Below are 18,492 nucleotides of genomic sequence, written 5' to 3' on the forward strand. Positions count from 1 at the left end.
AAGCCCGGAAGTCACACCTTTGGGGCCAGCCGACAGAAACCATTTTACATGTAAGCCGATTTTGCATAAAAATAATAATTAGACCTTCAGTCCATCCGTGATTTTTTTTTTTTTTTGTCTGCAAAAAATCCATCTCCTGACGTCTTCCCTGGGAATCTGTCAAATACTCATAAAACACTTTTATTTTCTTACAATCATATAATCTTTTATTCTAGTGTAACTAACTTGACAGAGCTCACAGTGCTGTCAGGCCCCACTGTGCGACCCCGCTGTAGTTTTTGGTGAGGCGGTTAAGTAAGAAACGTGATTTCAATGTGTTCAGAAACGTAAGCTGATCAAAGTTTATGTGTGTTTTGTTTCTAAAATAATATTGACTCACTGTAGTTTCTTCTTCTTCTTCTCTTTTTCAAAGTTTCTACCACAGGAACTCATCTCTAACAAGTGATGGAGTTGGCCATTAGGGGAAAGGGAATACCATAAATGATGAGTTGCCAGCCTGATACAGAACACGCTGAAACTTAAGCACATAAATGGTGTTCAAGCTACATGTCAGGACAGCCCTCCAATTATCAGTCAACAACCCTGGCAATATAAGAGCAGTGTAATTCACTTGTATGTCTCAGCAGCAAAAGCACACATGTAATTAATAAGCAGAATTAGCTCTGAAAAGCTGTCTTGAGAAGATGGAAGTAGTATTTTGAGGAGCTGATGAATGAAGAAAATGAGAGGACAGATGGAGAAAAATTAGTGAATCAGGAAGTTTCACACATGTCAGGACAAAGCAGTTGGCCCACATGACATATCTGTGGAGATAGTGAGATGCAATCAGATCTCAAAATCGAAGCGCAATTAATTCAATTATTCCGTTTCCTATTGTGATGTGTAATGAGCCTATCTAAATCCCAGTAACGAGTAACGCGTTCCTGGTTTTGGCATAATAACTAGTTACCGTGCTCGTTACCACAATAATAACGTAGTTACTGTAACGCGTTACTTAATAACGCGTTAGTCCCAACACTGGTTAAATTGTCTCTGAAAATGATGTATTGTTGGGAATCATTGCAATAATTCTTTAAAGGCTTCAAACCAGAAAATAACAATATCTGAAATATCTCCAAAGCTACTTTATGAATATTAGAGGTAAAATAACCTGTGCACAGCGGAGGCGGGAGAAGCCAGTCATCTAAATGTAAAAATAAAAATTCTTAATGAAAAGTAACATTTAGCAGAGCACTCTGCCCCCTTCCCCCATACTACACAATGTAAAACAGATTGGTAAACAAATATTTTGATGGGTTTTTGCTGTTGTTCTGTTTTGTTTTGTTTTTTTTATTTGAGGCAGCAACAAAATCTAACTGTTTTTAACAAACTGGAATATGAACATGTGTACAATTCACACATGCAAGTAGTGAGAAAATACGATTAGGCTGTTGTATCTCACTGTACCTAAAAAAAATATTGACACCAAAACTGACACTGCACAAAGGTCGGGGGCTTTATGGTATAATCTGCTGTGGAGTTTGCAGATTGCAAAGTTGTTCACTTTGAAATTATATAATAACACCTTCAAAGGTCAAACGCCAACATTTACTGTGGCTGAACAATCTGTGTTTGAATTTAAATAACAAGGAATGTATATGACCGGAGGCTTTAAAAAAGCTACAGGGCAGATTAAAACCTGCGTTCTTGTTCTGCTAAGCAGCTTTAAAGGGACTAAATTTGATCTTGTGGACATTTGTGATTGACAACAAAGCATAGGCTTTGGGGTGTGGGGGGGTCATATTAATCCCCAGAGATGCAAGTAAAAAAGTTATGGTACAAAATTATTTTGTTTTATGATCTTGCATCATGAACTGGATCAATAGGGAGATTCAGTTGTAAATGAAAAGTACAAAGAAGTTTGACCGATTATGTTTGCTAGCTATGTTTGTCACCATGTTGGACTACTTTAATTTAAATCCTTTCCATATGGTTTTTGGATCTTTCTAACATTTATTCTGAAATATTAAATTCTATGACAATCCATCATTTTTTAATCACCACATTGTAAGTTAGAAATTTCAGCAATACCGTAAAAGAGGACTCACTATGGCCACAAGTGATATTTACAGGAAAGACATTCGGATTTATTCAGCAGACAGTTGCATAAATGGTTTTGTGATAAAATCACTGAAAGGTATATATATGTATATATGACTCGGTCTGTAGGTAGGTAATGTTTGTCACCATGTCAGAGTAAAGGTCATAGTAAAAATAAACCACATTATTTTCTCCTTAAAAGGCAAGAGCTGCCTCTCATTTCCTTATGTTTTGCTGGGAAAATGAGAAAGAGGTGCAGGGATTTATTGAAACATGCAAACACACATCAAAATACAGCATAAGACAAAAACAGTTTCTGGAATTCTAACAAGCTTGAAAGTCAATATTTGGCATGGCCACCTTTATTCTTCAACACAGCCTGAACTCTTCTATGAAAGCTTTCTTATAGTTTCTTTAAGTACTCTTTAGGGATAGTTCTCCAGGCTTCTTAAAGGATGTTAAAAATGTTCTTCCTTGGATGTTGGTTGCCTTTTGTTCTCTTCTTTCTCAAGATGATCCCAACACAATGAAATCAGCCTCAAATCATGACAGAGCTGTGTTTTACAGATTCCTGTTGACACTCACTGTTGTACCTCTCTCCTGAACTGCACTGTACATACTGACAACAATTTGCACCAAGGACATGACTTTCAGATAATGTTAATCAATGTTCAACAAATTATGTGGTTTTGAAACAATTTAAAATGAGTTTTCTGTTGAGTTGTCTCGTATGTGTAGACACATTATTGGTTTATCCCTCGAATTGGGTGCCTTTCATATTCTTAAATGATTCACAGGTCAGTGTGAAGTGGCTTAACAAACAACAAAAAACATTCTTCTGAAACTGTATATTATGGAAAATGTTCTTTTCCTTTCTCTTCCACATGATCTGACCCTACAGTTTGCATCGTCATCCCAGTTTACCCCCTGTTCTACTGACACCTTATACTAATAAGACTATCTTAAGTCTGAAAGTGGTATTTAAGTGTCACTGATTTAATGACTTCAGTCCTTAACTGATTTAACCCTCACGTGGTGGTTGGCAGCAGGAAGGTAAATAAAGGGTTGACATACTTTATGGCTCTTGTAATAAGCCAATAGTCTTGCAGAATGCCATCATTGGTCAGCCTGGGCTGTTAATCAGCAGGACAATAATCTGATATCCAATAAGAGGATTCAATGGGAATCAAAGTCATGTTGGAGACACTTGTTTCTTCTGAGTAGAAATTTCCATCTGATTAAAGCAAGCCTGCTAATTGCTTATGTGAATGTGTCACAGCGTTGCTGCTGATGCTTGTCTGCTGCTTTAACATTAAAACCACATGTTTTAATGTTAAAGGCATGCAACCTTGATTCACTTCATTTCTGAGGAACCCCCCCACCCCCTTCCAGTCAGGAAGTAGGCTAATGCTTAAAGCCTTTATCCTCTTTTATGTATGCACTAGCCTTCCTTTGTTTCCCTTTGCTATAGGAAACCAATACAAAAACATCTCACAAATAATTTGAAGTGAACTTTTAACAACTGTTCTACTAGAAATCTACAGTTTATCCTGTATTAAAGTATTAAGTAGTGTAGTTTTATTCAGACAGCATGCAAGTAACAAAGGTATACAGTAGTATTTCCCACACATAGCCTTCAGGTATAACTTCTTGAGTAAGGGATTTCAAAACACATTTTATATAAAACGAGATGTATTCTTATTGGTCATCTGTTCAGATATTCTACACAGCCACCGTCATGTCACCAGGCAGCTCAGCAGAGGATAATGGTATTTATATGTCCTGTAAGCACGCGGATCCTCTCAGTCAGCAACATTAACAGGGCCATGAGGCATCCTGCTTGTGTCCTCCACTCTTAGGTAAAGGGGGTATTAGACTCCAGTAATGCTAGTCAGTCTGGCTGCTCTGTTTGTTGTGTAGTTTTTGAGGGTGGAGCACAGGAAGATGGGGAGCACCAGGAAGGTGGACAGCATACTGAACAGGAGACAGAGTCTTTTCCCCAACTACAAAGTCACAGATTCTGATATTAATCGAAGACCTTCTGAGATTGTTTACCCACTAGCAAAGGAAAGCTGCGTGAAAACATGGAACTCTCTGCAGGAGCTCAGCAGGGACATCTACGACATTTATGCAGAATATGAGGACGAAGAGGATGACAGTACTCCATACGGCTTCGCCAAGCACATTTCCCCCTCCAAGAAGAACTATGTGATCAATATTAATGTAGGAGGGAAGCCCTACAAGATAGCCTACAAGATGGCAGCGAAGTACCCCAAGACCAGGATAGGGAGACTGGCCACCTACACAGACCACAACATGAAGCTGGACCTGTGTGATGACTACATAGTGACCAGCAATGAGTACTTCTTTGACAGGGACCCAGATGTCTTTCACAGCATCTTCAACTTCTACAGGACGGGAGTGCTCTGGATCAAGGACGAGCTGTGTCCCCGCAACTTTCTGGAGGAGATCAACTACTGGGGCGTGAGAATCAAGACCACCCACCGCTGCTGCCGCATCGCCTTCGAGGAGAGGCAGGACGAGCTCAACGACCAGCTGAAAATCCAGAGGGAGCTGGAGGCAGAGGTAGAGATCGAGGAGAACGAGGAGCTGTTCCACGACATGTTCATGGGCCACACGCGGCGAGCCATCTGGAACTTGATGGAGAAGCCTTTTTCATCTGTGCAGGCCAAGCTGATGGCTGTGGCCTCCAGTTTGTTTGTCCTGATCTCCCTGGTGGCCATGACCCTCAACACAGTAGAGGAGATGCAGTACAGAACTGCTTCAGGTCACCTCAGCGGCAAGACATACTGGGAGTACGTGGAGTCCATGTGCATCACCTTCTTCACCATGGAATACCTGCTGCGTCTCTTATCCACACCTGACCTCAGTTCCTTCAGCAGGAGTGTGCTCAACACCGTGGACCTAATCGCAATCCTGCCCCAGTATCTGCAGTGCATTCTGGAGATCTTTGACAGCCAGGATAATTACATGAAGCATGAGGCTGACATGCAGGCGGTGGGGCAGGTGGGAAAGCTGGGGCAAGTGTTGAGGATCATGAGACTGATGCGGATCTTTCGGATCTTGAAGCTGGCGCGTCACTCCACGGGTCTGAGGGCGTTTGGCTTCACCCTGCGACAGTGCTACCAGCAAGTGGGCTGCCTCTTCCTCTTCATCGCCATGGGCATTTTCAGCTTTTCTGCTATGGTTTATACCGTGGAGCACGATATGCCACACACAAACTTCACCAGCATTCCTCATGCATGGTGGTGGGCGGCTGTAAGTGCATGTTTGTATTGAGGGGTATAAGGAAGAATGACTACAGTCTGAAAAAATAACAGAAAGGGTAGCAAATATAAACTTTATCATAAAATAAGTATTAATGTGTCCTGTCCTTGAGTAACTCGTGTCTCAGTGCAACATTATTAGATTACACTGGGCAATACCCACCTTACAAAACAAATGAGGTCAGCTCTGATTAAGGACATGTCTCCCTGCGCTTCCTAGGAATTGTGTATTGAATATTTTCTGATTAAATAGGGGCACCTTGTCAAGTTTTAGAGGGTGGAACAGCCATAACTCCAGTAGTGTCTGTGCTGGAGTTTAAGAGGTTAACATCTTGATTCACAGAGTCTGCTGTTGCCATGAATAAACCATTAACAGATCCTTTCCCTCCCTCCCCTAAACCAGGTGGTAGAATCTTACATCTAATCCAAAGGAAAGAAACAATAATCCTCTGAATGATAGTCGTGTTTATGGAACTCTGAAACCTGCTCAAGGCTACCGACTCCAGTTGCATTATTGTGAATTCACATACAGTGAGTCATCGAACCACCTACTTCTAAGGCAGTTTACCTGCAGTCTGTTGGCAGGATACCTTATGAAAACTGAACTGGTGTCTGACAAAAGTGCTCATGGATCAAGGGGCAGTGTGGGTGCTTTCTAACTAAAAGTCTGAATGTATTTACACAATACAGCCTGACCGTGAGTCTGTCAGCAGGAGGGGAAAAGCAGTGAAATTCAGCCAAACTGAACCACTCTAGGGCAAGATTTATAACTACTACAAAGGTGGTTTGCTAGTCAGTGCATGTCCTGATGTGAAACAAATTGTCATGTGTCATCTCACCGTAAGTAGTTGTGTAGCAGTGATTATTATTAATATCTAATAATAAGATCTAATAAGTAGTGGCATGGTGTGTTAACACTGCGATGGGCTGGGGACTTGTCCAGGGTGTACCCCCTCCTTTGCCCCATGGCAGATGGGATAGGCTCTAGCCTGGAAACAACCTGGAATTGGAGAAGTGGTGGAAAATAGATGGATGAACATTTGCATTTTTTGAACATAATTATTTTTAGCATACCTACAATTTGCAGCACTGAGATATACAGAAGCATTTACAAACTCTTGTTCGTGGACGCTGCACTCTAAAGAGGAGGCCAGGCTTGTTGTTAGGACGGTTAAGAGAGTTAAAAAAGTTCTCTTAACACTGACCATAAGCTGTATATAAAAGTTGGCTGTAATGTACATTCTATCTTATGGCCAACAGGGGGCGTCTTGTGTTTAGAAGTGAGTGTGAATATGAGCATGCTGCTCACTTCATTCATAACCTCAGTAAACACTTTCCTGTCTTTTAGGCTGCTAGTTAGCTACCGAGAACACGCTAACCTGCTAACACTTTCCTGGTGGCCTCAGTCATTCGTTTGAAGGCTTATTTAATACAATGTGATTTAGATTACAATAGGCAGGAAAAGCAGAGACAGCTTTAGGCCAGTTTAGCTGGGCCCTGGCTAAACCTGCCTACTGTTTATTTCTGGGATGTTTTTTCCATCAGCACTGACCGCTCTCCTGTCTTCGCTGCAGGTCAGCATCTCCACTGTGGGCTACGGAGACGTCTATCCAGAGACCATACTAGGCCGTATTTTTGCCTTCATCTGCATTGCTTTTGGAATCATCCTCAACGGCCTGCCCATATCCATCCTCTTCAACAAGTTCTCTGACTACTACTCCAAACTCAAGTCCAACCAGTACACCGCCTCCCTAAAGAACCGAGGGAAGGTGAGATTTGCCAAGAGGACGGTGAAAACCCTGGAACACTGCTTTGGAAACCACCAATGTCATGCACACTGATTGTTTTTTCTTTATAGAACAAACTAATATGCTTCACTGTGAAACTGGAATAGGGACAAAAAAAAGAAAAGAAAGAAACCACTCAGTTTACTGGAGTGGGGTGCTCCAGCTAGTTGGCAGCTTTTGTAAGGGAAGCATATGGCTGTCTACACCCTCCAGACTAGTTAGCTATTAAACTGAGTTCAGAGTGAAAATCTGGCACACAGTGTGCCGAGAAGAAGGGGAAAACTGGTCCCTTTAAATTTTCTTACAGGAAATTATATTTTTATTAAGGGATATTCAAGCATTAAAAGCATAATTTAGAAATATTTGTTTAAAGAATACCACAAATGTAAACATTCTTCAAATCTAAACAATATTTTGTCAACTATGCACTATATCAAAAGAGAGACAAAGAGAAACTTTTGTGGCCAACATTTATTAAATTGTGCACATCTACAGTATTTACCCTTGGTGCAAAAATGGGAATAATTCTCTCCATAAAAGCATCTAGTATGTAAAAAATATGTTTACATATGATCGTTTTATCCATGCTGTGAAGATGTTGTTGTTTTTTAACTTAAAGTCAAGTTTTTAAGTGAAATGTTTTAAAAGCAGTACTCTTAATTTCCCAGAGTGAAAATCTGTAATCTCATCAACATCTAAATGTTTGGATAAAGAGGTCAGAGTTCACCTGCTCGTTCTGGATATCTATAGCATGAATGAAAATCCTTTAATCCTTTTCTCTCGGGCATAGGCAGGGCATAGGTCCTCATGCATATCTACAGTGTAGCTCTGTGAAATTTAGGAAGAGACACTTTTAAGAGGCAGCTGAACAAAGTTTCCTTTCCTTTGCATCTGAAGTGCTTTAAATCAGTGTTCACACGGGTGATCTGTTTACTTGGTGAACTTTGTAGAGCAGTGCTGCTTTTCATGTGTTTGCAGTATTCGGTCATTTTGTAAATCTGCATGCAAAGCAAATAAATCATTCCGCCAAAGTACGCAGTATGATTCATTGGCTTTGCCCGCAGCAACATATGCTGTCTCAAACACTGTTTTCAATAAATGCTGTTTTCCTCATAGAGAGAGTCTCCTCAGTGACTGATTGTAAACAAGTAGAGTTTATTTAAACTGCACTTTTCAAGAACAAACATCACAGGGCTTTGCAGTACAAAATAGGATACAAAAGTTAAAACTATAAATGGATAAAACTAATTAAAGCAAATCTCACACATGTGGGTTTTAAGGGTATAAAAAAAAAAAAAAAAAAAAAAAGGTATCACAGTCCAATCAATGGAAGCGAGTTTCACAACTTGGGAGCCACAAGCTCAAAATCCCAGTCTCCTGTTGTCTTTAACCTGGATCTAGGAATAGGCAAAAAGAAATGGTCGGATTACCTCAGAGTCCTAGCAGTTACTTATACAGCTGTAGTCAGAAGTTCACATGTACCGGTACTCAAGATGGGCATGAACATCATGGTAATTTTGGGCTTTTAATGATTTCTTTGAACTGTTCTTTTTCCAGGGTCTAATGATTGGACAGCAAACATCTTTAATGACTTCTGGATTTTCCCTAACACACACAGGGTCAAAATATACATGCAGACTCAAATATATACACATGTTCACTTAAATCTTTTAATAATTGGTGCTGAAGGCTCCACACTGTCTTTTAACCTGACAAGGCCTTTTAACGTCTTAGTGATCATGACTGACCACAGCTTGTAGGTTTTCCTTGGAATTACCAACACTCAGAACAATGGGAAATTTCAAGGAACTTGGTGTCTAATCTAAGAACAGAAATTGTAGATTTACACAGGGTGGGAAGGTCTCTTTCTATACGTAGGTACATGCTGTTCAGATGTGGCATCACTTTGCTAAATTCTTGAAAAAACTCCTGAACTATCAACATCAGATGAGTGGAAATTGGTTAGGATGTTCAGGAACAAGTCAGGAACCACCAAGACTCAAACTGCTGGAACACCAGCATCACTGTCCACAGTCAAGTCAGTTTTATATTACCATGGACTGAGAGGGTGCTGACCGAGAAAGAAGTCCCTGCTTTAAAATCCACATCGAGCCAAATCGAGCCTTCTAACAAATGTTTTATGATAAACATGAACAAATATCAAGTGATTCTGCAACAATGACAAGAGGTATGTTTGGAGGAGTAAAGGTGAGGCTGTCAAAACTAATACTGTACCAGCTGTCAAGCATGGTGGTGGTAGCATCATGTTCTGGGGCTGTTTTGCTGCCAGTGGTTGTTACATTGCACAAAGTTGATGGAATAAGAAGGAAGAATACCTTCAAATTCTTCAACTTCACCTCAACACAACAGCTAGAAGGTTGAAACTTAGACACAGTTGGGTGTTCAAACAGGACAATGATCCCAAACCGAAATTAAAACTGGTCTAAAATAAACAAATCAAGCTAATGCTAAGCTTCTGGAATGGTTTTCCCAAAGACGACAGATTTTGTGTAACATGGGTCCTTTTAGAGGACCAGGTGAGCAGCCTCACAGGAGCATTCTGAGCTATTTGCAAGTGATCCAGGAAAAGGAATAATGAATTGCAATGGTCAAGGCATGATATAACAATAGCTTGTATGATTGTCTTAGTTTGAGACAGAGACTTTAAAACTTTATAACTGCATACCTGATTAAAAGTTACCCCCAGATTTCTCACACCTGGGTAAACTGAACATGAAGTGTGTCCAAGGTTCTCAGCTATCCTGGGGATCTTCAAAGATTCTTTACTGATCTCTGCAGGAAGACATTTGCTACTGCAATGTCATGTCGGTGTATATAAAGCCACAGTTTTTAGATCTCTGGTTGAATATTATGACAAAGAGAAAAAGTATTACTGACATATTTAGTAATGGGCTGGTTTTCCTGCTGCTGTTATGATTTTCCATTTAGCTCATAGACCTTATTTCTGTGGAGAAGGTGGATTATGAATTATTATTATTATCATTATTATTATTATCATTGCTGGATGGCAGCATTAGTAAGGGAATTAACCCAGTGTTACGTCTGAAGAAGAGTTTCTACATTATTTTCAGATGTAGACAAACTCTATGACTGAATATAAACAGATAAAAGAAGATAAAATGTTTGCATTTAATTAGAAAAACAGTCCACAGGGTGGCACAGCACTGTTACATGGAGGCATGGTTGAGGAAGTTGAGTACTATAGTACATATCACAGCACAAAACAGCATTTGCAATGCTAAAGACATTTCACATCAACTTTATTTTTGTTTTATTGTATTCGGTACAGAGTTGATTGCTTTTTATAGTTTTTATCAACTACACTCTTCAAAAAACCTAAACACATTAGGTCTAAATGGGAAAAAGATATCATGCTCATATCTGTACAGTTACGGACAGAGTGATGTGTTTGGAACAAGAGGATGGGTTAGTCCATTTTGCTGAATTTTCATTGCAGTAACTCAAAATAGTACTCAGTAGTTTGTATGCATACGTGAAAATGTCGGGGCATGTTCCTAATGCGATGACGGATGGTGTCCTGGGGGATCTCCATCCAGATCTGGACAAGGGGATCACTGAGCTCTTGGACAGCCTCAGCTGCAGACTAGATCAGGTGTGGGGAACTCCAGGCCTCAAGGCTGAAGAGGACCATTTGTTCCAGGAGGTGGCAGCAGTTCCCCAGCGGCAGTAAGACCTAAAGAAGAAGACGCCTCTGCTCTTCCTCCTACTGGTGCTAAAGTGACCTCTGCTGCTAATCGTAAGCCTGCCGTGAAACTATGGTTCCTCCGGTTCCAGTGTCACCTCTGATTAAGGTTTGCATTGACACACATTTTGTTATAAACATTTACTAGTGTTTTATTGTCAGACGGCACAAACCGCTGTCTTTTAGGCTGCTAGTTAGCTACCGAGAACACGCTAATCTGCTAACTTTTAGCAAGGGCATGCTAGCTGTCAGCTGTGTCACTAAAACTATGAATGAGCAGCTGCAGCCTGAGCTGTACTGTTGTTTGTTTGTGCCGTACAGCTCAGCTTGCACTGACCGTACATGTGTGCAGGAGAACAGTGACTGTGTTACGGAACATCACGCTTGATTTGACTGATAGTTAAAACAAGCTGCCTTCATTTAAACGCCGAATCGCTAACTGGCTCGTAAAGTGGAGTCACCGGAAATAACTAATGACTAATTCTAAAAATGTGTTGTTTTTGTAATTGTCTCTGCATCAAACAAGTTTAGCTGCTGTTCGCTTTCTACTTCAGTTGTCAGCTGTCAGAAAACTCTTGTTTTGGAGCGAAGCTGTTGCCCCCTACTGGTCATACTGTGAATGACCGGTGGATAAGGTCACTGTAAACTAGATATTTTTTACTGTAACAGTAACTCTTTGTGCCCTGTCGTTAATGCCCTTTAAATCCTCAGTCAAATGTATGTTTTGTACTAATGAAAGCTCACCAGGTGTAGCGGCTGGTGTTAGAGAAAACAGCCTCCAAATGATAAATACTTTAATCCCACAAGGGAAGTTTTTGTGTTACAGCAGCAGGATAAAGAATACAAATAGTACAGTCTTTAATAAACATTAAACAAGTTAAAGTAAAGTTAAAGTAAAAATGCTGCAGGCGCCTACTAAGGGCATTATTCTATGAGAACACAAAAATGTATATATACTACAGACTGACATTGTGTAAGAGAATAATGCATAATGCATCAATAAATAATATACACTATAAATCTACAAAAAAAAAGCTGTGTGACGGTATAATACATAATATCAGAATATTTCAATAAATTTGCCATAATTGAAATGTGAATCTATTAAAACAAGGTGCATTATAGTGCAATAGTAGAGACACAGCAGAAGTTAAACATACTACAAAAGTAGCCTAGACAGTTTTTTTTCCTCTGGAAGCCTTAAGTATAACTGCTTAACACTTTAGTTATTGTTGAACTAAAGTGTGAACTTAACCCTGTAACCCTTCAGGAACTGCACCATGCTGTCATACAATAAAACTGAAAAATATTTTCTGTCTTGGATCAAGCTTTTTGCAGCCTTGTTTTTCCACCATGTGATCACATCAGTAATTTCCATCCACCGTTTGCCCTTCCTGTCATACGGAGCGCAGTCAGCGAGTTCTCCAGCGATGCTCAGTGGAGTCATTTTACATTTGGGCCGCACAACACCAGCCGCTAGTATCTCCCTCTTTATGGCAAGGTTTTACTCGGTGGTGTGTTTTTGCCTCAAGTGGTGAAACACCTTTTGTTGTTTCCACTTTTACTGGGAACATTTTTCCTCCTGTGTTTTGTTGGAGGATTTTTGAAGTAGCTCGCTTTTTAGGTACCAAATGGTCATCAGAGGCTGATGCATGGCTCTCACCGTCAGACATAAGTCATTTATCATTTACAATTATATCATATTTTTTCTTTTGCATCTCAGCTGGCTCATTATGGAGTTTTTGGCACTAACATGTACACATTTTCTATTCCAGACAGCCAGGTACTCAGCTTTGATTGCTGGGATCATATATGGCAAAAGGAGATATGGTAAGTTGTTACTAGAACTGTCCTTTACTGCAGCTGTGTAGTGTAATGCGGTCAAACACTTCCATTCATTGGGCAGAGCTTCTTATATACTACGTGCTGTGTAAGACAATAGTTGTATCTCATAAATCAGGAAACTGTGTCTTTTTCTTCCACCTCAGCTTAATAAATGTTCTAATTTGCTCAGATCACCTGAAGCCTATTGCAGCAGAAGAGAGGAAGATTGAGGAGGAGGAGAAGAAGGTCCGTGAAGAGCAGGAGCGCATCGCCAAGCAGCTAGCAGAAGGTACCTTGTTCACGCAGACATACTGTACAGCTCACATTTGGACTCAGTAATGTGGACGTCTCCCTCACGACTGCGTCCTCAAATCTCATATTTTGCTCTCGTCCTCACAGCAAATGAAGACACCATTCTGAAGTAAAGCCTTGGAGTGCTGTTTGAGGATGTCCTCGTCCATGTGCAATTTCCAATCTCTTCCTCCTTTTTCTGGAGTAGCAAAGGCAAAATGGGGTCACTGCCACTCAAAAACACTCCCATTATGTGGACATTTTCACCGTTACCTTTAATAATACAGCAGCCCTTTGGATTTCCAGATATTGTGATTTAATGTTAGTCAAGGATTATGGAGTAAAGCTTTTGAACTCTTAATGCCATATATGCACTGTGGTCTTTGTTCTCCTTCAGTCAGTTGAATTCTTGATTGCTTTTGCAGTCAACACTTTTTCTCATTAAATGGTGAAATATATAATTTATTTACAGTTACCTTTTTTTACTGCCAACACCTTTTTGGATCACTGGTTTCCATTTACAACACCGACTTCAAAATTTGCAGAATTGTCTGGGAACCATTTACAAAGGGGTGCTGGTTAGTTTAGTAAATGTCTCGTTTCTTCTTAAGAAATGCTGATGAAACACGGAGTGTACTGATTTATTTTTTTTTTCCTCCACTTTCGTGCACCTCCGTAATGCTTCTCAGGTCCTGTGTAAGTTGATGATGAAAGCACTGTTCCCTCCAACCTCACTCCAGAGCACAGGTTGTCAATTCATTTATACAAATCCTGTTCAATCCAAGGAGCTTTTGAGGTATTATGTCCACTTTCTCCAGCCTTCACTTTAAGCTTTTCAATAAAGACATAAGAAGTAAAACTCTGTGTGCGTGTGAACCACTTTTTGAAAAATAATTTAGCAGGTGGTGACACGTCGGCCTGTGAATATGCCACCATGATGGTGGGTTATGATATGAGTTCTGAAACTTTACGGGTGTGGCAGTGAAATGGCAGTGATCGGTCGAGGTCTGACAACTGGCAACATGGCTGAGGTGATCTCTAGTTTTTGTTACAGTGGAATGACTTATCCTCTTAAATCCTTTTGCCAGGCATTCAAAATCTTTTCTTTGAAACCCTGAAAGAGCCTTTTAGATGTTGGCACGGTGACATGCCACCAGGCCCTTGATGTCAGTTTTAAATAACACAGCCTGGAACACTTTATTTTATAGATTTAAAGGTAAAAATGTACTTATTTTGTGGCTGATCTTTAATTTATATTTACTTTTTTAAATGCATAAATATGCAAAGTTTATGAGTCATACGCTCTTTATTTGTAGCTCCTTTAAATAGATTCACATGCCTGTCACTCTGCTCAGTCCTGCTGTATTTTTGAACCTGTGGAAAAGTTAATACTTAATGTCTAAACTTCCCATTTAATTAAGATTACAGTTCATGTGGAAATTCATTTTCACTTTTAGTGTGACCCACATTGGTTGGTAAGTGTTAAAACAATATTAACATACAGCAACCTCTTATTTTTTGTTTAATTGCATTGCCTAAAAATAATTTCTATTGTTTCCTAATGTTCAGGATTATGTCATTAATTATTTACACAAACCTACAAAAAGATAGTATTGTGAAAAGAAAATTTAACTGGGAGAAACGTGAATGGCTAGATGAGTATCAAAACAGTTACTGCAGCTTATGATTGAATAAGATGGACGCATATATTCTTACATCCATTCTGGACATTCAGCTGCTTGTTATACAACTTGAGCCAGTCATCAGCCAGTGACCTGACTTGGCTCTGGTCCAGATCTGATCAACCTGAGCTCACTTCCAGTTAAGCAAGTGTGCGTCTGTAACAGGATCATTTAAACCTGTCGTTTGTTTTCAGATTAGAGATGCAGAGTTAACACTGCTGACACGTGACTGGCCACATCAGCGTCGAAGATTTGACTGCATTTAAAAAGGTGTGGACATGGGGCACAAAGGTCTTATCTAATATCTTCAGGACAGGTTATTGTTAGAACGACAACAATGACAGGGCTGCCAAAAAAATACAGCCGGATTTACTGGCACACTACTTGTCTTAAATTTCCTTCCTTAACTTACAAAAATATCTCCAGAGAGCTGTTAGGGGGATTACAGTGATCTGGTTACGTTTGGGACACAAAAACAGAAACAGACTCCAAAATGTGTAAAATCAAAAGAAGACCTTTTTTTTTGTAAGCAAACCATGTAGACAGTGTATAATATCTTATAGTGGAATATAACTTAACCTTGATACCTGTGAAACACAAGCGTGTGCATTTTTAGACCTCTGCACATGCAGGATGCATAAGTGGTGTAAACTTTCTATAATGCAGCTCAGCTGTTTCCTGTGTGACACATTGCAGGGTGAAGCTGAAGAAGAGACAGATTACTTAACTGAGCAAGTGGCAGCAGCCAGGAACACCTGAGCCTGTGCTGACCTAACATGACCCAGCATTCACCCAACATCCAGTATATATATATCATTTTTTTGCAGTTTTATCAGTTGTGCATCTGTACTGCTTCCCGAAGATAGAAAACAGATTTTTGATTTTTCCATTGGTTGTTAAAGTTCAAGACCTCACAAAATACATAGTTTTACATTAAAAACATCCTGAACAAAACAGAGCAGACAAAAAGGCTAAACAGACGGAGCTGTAATCCTAATCTACAAATAGACTTGGCAGAACAAATCACTAAGTTAATTAGTGTAGGATTTTTTTATTATGTTAAATTAATAATACTACTAATAATAAAGAGAATGTCAAAAGAACAAAAAACATTAATGCTCTTGGAAAAACTGTCCCTGTTCAGGGTTTTGGGAATATTTTGAACACATTTAAAGGAAACTCATAGATGCAGTAGAAAAATGGTCAGTTCAGAATCTTTCTTGAAATCTGCATCTTTCTCAAACCCTAACCTGCCACGACAAAAATACACTTTATACATTTTCATGTATCCTCGGGGCTAAAAATACATTTGCTTGCTCATGTAAACACCTTCGCTGTGCATACGTGACCTGAGGCTCAGCCAGCCTTATCCTGCCCGGGCATCTGTTATCTTGTATTCCGTTATGTAGCCCTGCAGTGAATTACATAAAGCCTGCTGAATCTGGGGGTTCATCAGCTTACACCGGCGGATTTTGTTAACTGGATAAGCCGTAGATTTAAAATCTGAAAATAAGCAGTGAGTCTGTGCGTTGGGTATAAAAGGCTCACACAGCGTCTTCTCACCACAGTTCACTGCAACAACTCTGCACTGAAAACATCTTGTGGCTTCTTCATTCCCTGCTTCAGGTAAGGAGTTGCTGCTTTTAAGGGACTTGCTCAACTTTTTACAAATAAATATGGAGCTCAAAGAACAACCTTTTGTTATTCTTAACCATGTGAAGATTGTGAGGATTTTACAAGAGTGTCAAAATGATTTAGGAATGCTGACTTTACACCTTTATATAAACAAATAATAATACATAATAATTTGGGTTTTGCCTTAGAATGGATTTTCAAATCTTTGCTCTGGTGATGATGTTCCTGGCCTGTGTGGAGCACAGCCTGGCCTCCTGTGTGGTGGACAGCTTCACAGTCAAACAGGACTTTGACCCCAAAAGAGTGAGTATGCAAATGTGTCTTTTAAGGATACTTCTTAACCCTTTCATTAAGAGATCAAAAATTAAAATATATTCTAAGACTTTTTCTGTGTATTTTTGAACTTTCTGTAATCTGAATTAGCTTGACTGTATTTATAGTAACACTGCTGTATAATAAGTAGTGAAAAAATAACCGAAACAGGAACAAAATGATCAATGTGGCTCATGTATAAACCAGAACATCATCGGCATACAATCACACATATAAACTTATGAACTATGTGCTACTTACTGTCATATTCACACATTTCAGTGTGTATATCCATAGTGTACTATAGACATGCCAATCAAAATAAAGCTCATCTTTGCCCTTTCTTCCCCACAACAGTATGCAGGAAAGTGGTATGCTCTGCAGAAGAAAGATCCCGAGGGTTTGTTCCTGCAGGACAACATCTCTGCTGAGTACACTGTTGGCGATGATGGCTCTATGGTGGCCTCCTCCAGAGGCAGAGTCACTCTCTTTGGGTGGGTATTTGCAACATACTTGGTAGCAGCTTCAATGTGAGATCATGAATACGCTTGCATTTGCTACACATTTTCTCTCCTCTGTATTCAGGTTCTGGGTTGTCTGTGCTGACATGGCTGCTCAGTACACAGTCCCTGACCCTGGCAACCCTGGCAAAATGTTTATGGACTACCAGGGCCTGGCCAGTTATCTGTCCAGTGGCGGTAAGCCTGCTCATCATGTTCTCTTTATCACTCTGTCTTTCCTTCATGGAGCTGAGACTAATTTCTCATTCCTGACTTCTAGGTGACAATTACTGGGTCATTGATACAGACTATGACAACTATGCCATCACCTATGCCTGCCGCACCCTGAAGGATGATGGAACCTGCGAGGATGGCTATGCTCTAGTCTTCTCCCGCAACCCCCGTGGCCTCCCCCCTGCCATCCAGAGAGTGGTCCGCCAGAAGCAGGAGGAAATCTGCATGGCCGGACAGTTCCAGCCTGTGCTGCAGTCCGGTATGTAAAACAGGGACTTGTGTCGAGGGTTGTTTAGCTTAAGCTCTGATGCAGAGAAAGCCTTTTAACACTTAATCTGACACTTGTTCCTCCTCTCTGTTTTCAACAGGAGCTTGCTAAACAAGTGCTAATCTGGGGCATGTTGAGCAACCCTACATTAAAGTGGATCCAGGAGAATAAGCCTGTCACATTCCAACTACGTGGCCAACATCAGATAAATCCAATCCAATCCAATCCATAACCCTGTGAAAACTTTAAACCTGCCACGACAAAAATACAATTTAAATCCACTGGAAACTATTAGCGATGGAGTGGATATCATCAAATGACCAGCTGTATCATACTGTCACACTGGTGGGTAACATCTGCACTGTGCCATTCTGTATCGGTGACAATAAATTTTGTAAAGAAACTTGTGGTGGCTCTTTATTTCCCTTAACTGCACTTCATATCTACCGTTCACTTATTTATCCAATCCCTACGAACTTAAAAACGTACAACAACTTCATAAATAAATGTATGAGCGATGATAATGCTTTCTAATGGCACTTTTATTCACGTTTATTCACTCTTTTAAAGTGATTCGCTTGAAAAATTAGAAAACTAACTAACTAACAGAAAATGTTCCCTCCAAGGCAGAGGAGAAAGAAAAGGGATGCATTTAAAGAAATGTCCTAAAACTTGTGATTATCTCAACTGAGCCTTAATCAAATCAGCAAAGATGTACAGGAAAGAGGTTCAAACACCAACCAGGCAGAAATAGAACAACATTGTCGTCCCATGACTTCCCCCTGCACTTCAGATGTAGCAACACCCTCAGACAGAAACTGGTTTATCTCAATGCACTCCCAAACACAAGCTGAATAACAGAATGTATG

The 18,492-nt window shown here is 40.0% G+C and overlaps 3 protein-coding genes across 3 annotated transcripts; all 3 read left to right on the plus strand.

The window, feature by feature from the left end:
- The first annotated feature begins 4,004 nt into the window (after positions 1–4,004).
- LOC116323354 (potassium voltage-gated channel subfamily V member 2-like) lies at positions 4,005–8,241 on the plus strand. The gene is made up of 2 exons (XM_031743677.2): positions 4,005–5,358; positions 6,941–8,241. Exons 1-2 carry the CDS (start codon positions 4,024–4,026, stop codon positions 7,205–7,207), a joined length of 1,602 nt encoding a protein of 533 aa, XP_031599537.1. The 5' UTR covers positions 4,005–4,023; the 3' UTR covers positions 7,208–8,241.
- A 2,589-nt stretch (positions 8,242–10,830) lies between these two features.
- atp5meb (ATP synthase membrane subunit eb) lies at positions 10,831–13,856 on the plus strand. Its single transcript, XM_031743658.2, has 4 exons — positions 10,831–10,986; positions 12,653–12,707; positions 12,892–12,990; positions 13,101–13,856. The coding sequence occupies exons 1-4, from the start codon at positions 10,951–10,953 to the stop codon at positions 13,124–13,126; spliced, it is 216 nt and encodes a 71-aa protein (XP_031599518.1). The 5' UTR covers positions 10,831–10,950; the 3' UTR covers positions 13,127–13,856.
- A 2,351-nt stretch (positions 13,857–16,207) lies between these two features.
- LOC116323350 (purpurin-like) lies at positions 16,208–18,026 on the plus strand. Its single transcript, XM_031743674.2, has 6 exons — positions 16,208–16,300; positions 16,498–16,612; positions 16,979–17,115; positions 17,207–17,319; positions 17,402–17,614; positions 17,724–18,026. The coding sequence occupies exons 2-6, from the start codon at positions 16,499–16,501 to the stop codon at positions 17,732–17,734; spliced, it is 588 nt and encodes a 195-aa protein (XP_031599534.1). The 5' UTR covers positions 16,208–16,300; position 16,498; the 3' UTR covers positions 17,735–18,026.
- Positions 18,027–18,492: the final 466 nt, after the last annotated feature.

Source organism: Oreochromis aureus, linkage group 12, assembly GCF_013358895.1.
Source record: "Oreochromis aureus strain Israel breed Guangdong linkage group 12, ZZ_aureus, whole genome shotgun sequence".
NCBI classification, from domain to species: Eukaryota; Metazoa; Chordata; class Actinopteri; order Cichliformes; family Cichlidae; genus Oreochromis; species Oreochromis aureus.

What these genes read in the sequence shown, in the direction of transcription:
- LOC116323350 (XM_031743674.2), top strand. Translation starts at nt 16,499, where the DNA reads ATGGATTTTCAAATCTTTGCTCTGGTGATGATGTTCCTGGCCTGTGTG. An exon ending in AGGACTTTGACCCCAAAAGA is followed by an intron (nt 16,613 to 16,978) that starts GTGAGTATGCAA and finishes TCCCCACAACAG; the next exon opens with TATGCAGGAAAGTGGTATGC. An exon ending in CAGTTATCTGTCCAGTGGCG is followed by an intron (nt 17,320 to 17,401) that starts GTAAGCCTGCTC and finishes CCTGACTTCTAG; the next exon opens with GTGACAATTACTGGGTCATT.
- atp5meb (XM_031743658.2), top strand. Translation starts at nt 10,951, where the DNA reads ATGGTTCCTCCGGTTCCAGTGTCACCTCTGATTAAG. An exon ending in CAGTGTCACCTCTGATTAAG is followed by an intron (nt 10,987 to 12,652) that starts GTTTGCATTGAC and finishes TTTCTATTCCAG; the next exon opens with ACAGCCAGGTACTCAGCTTT. An exon ending in ATATGGCAAAAGGAGATATG is followed by an intron (nt 12,708 to 12,891) that starts GTAAGTTGTTAC and finishes TAATTTGCTCAG; the next exon opens with ATCACCTGAAGCCTATTGCA.
- LOC116323354 (XM_031743677.2), top strand. Translation starts at nt 4,024, where the DNA reads ATGGGGAGCACCAGGAAGGTGGACAGCATACTGAACAGGAGACAGAGT. An exon ending in ATGCATGGTGGTGGGCGGCT is followed by an intron (nt 5,359 to 6,940) that starts GTAAGTGCATGT and finishes TCTTCGCTGCAG; the next exon opens with GTCAGCATCTCCACTGTGGG.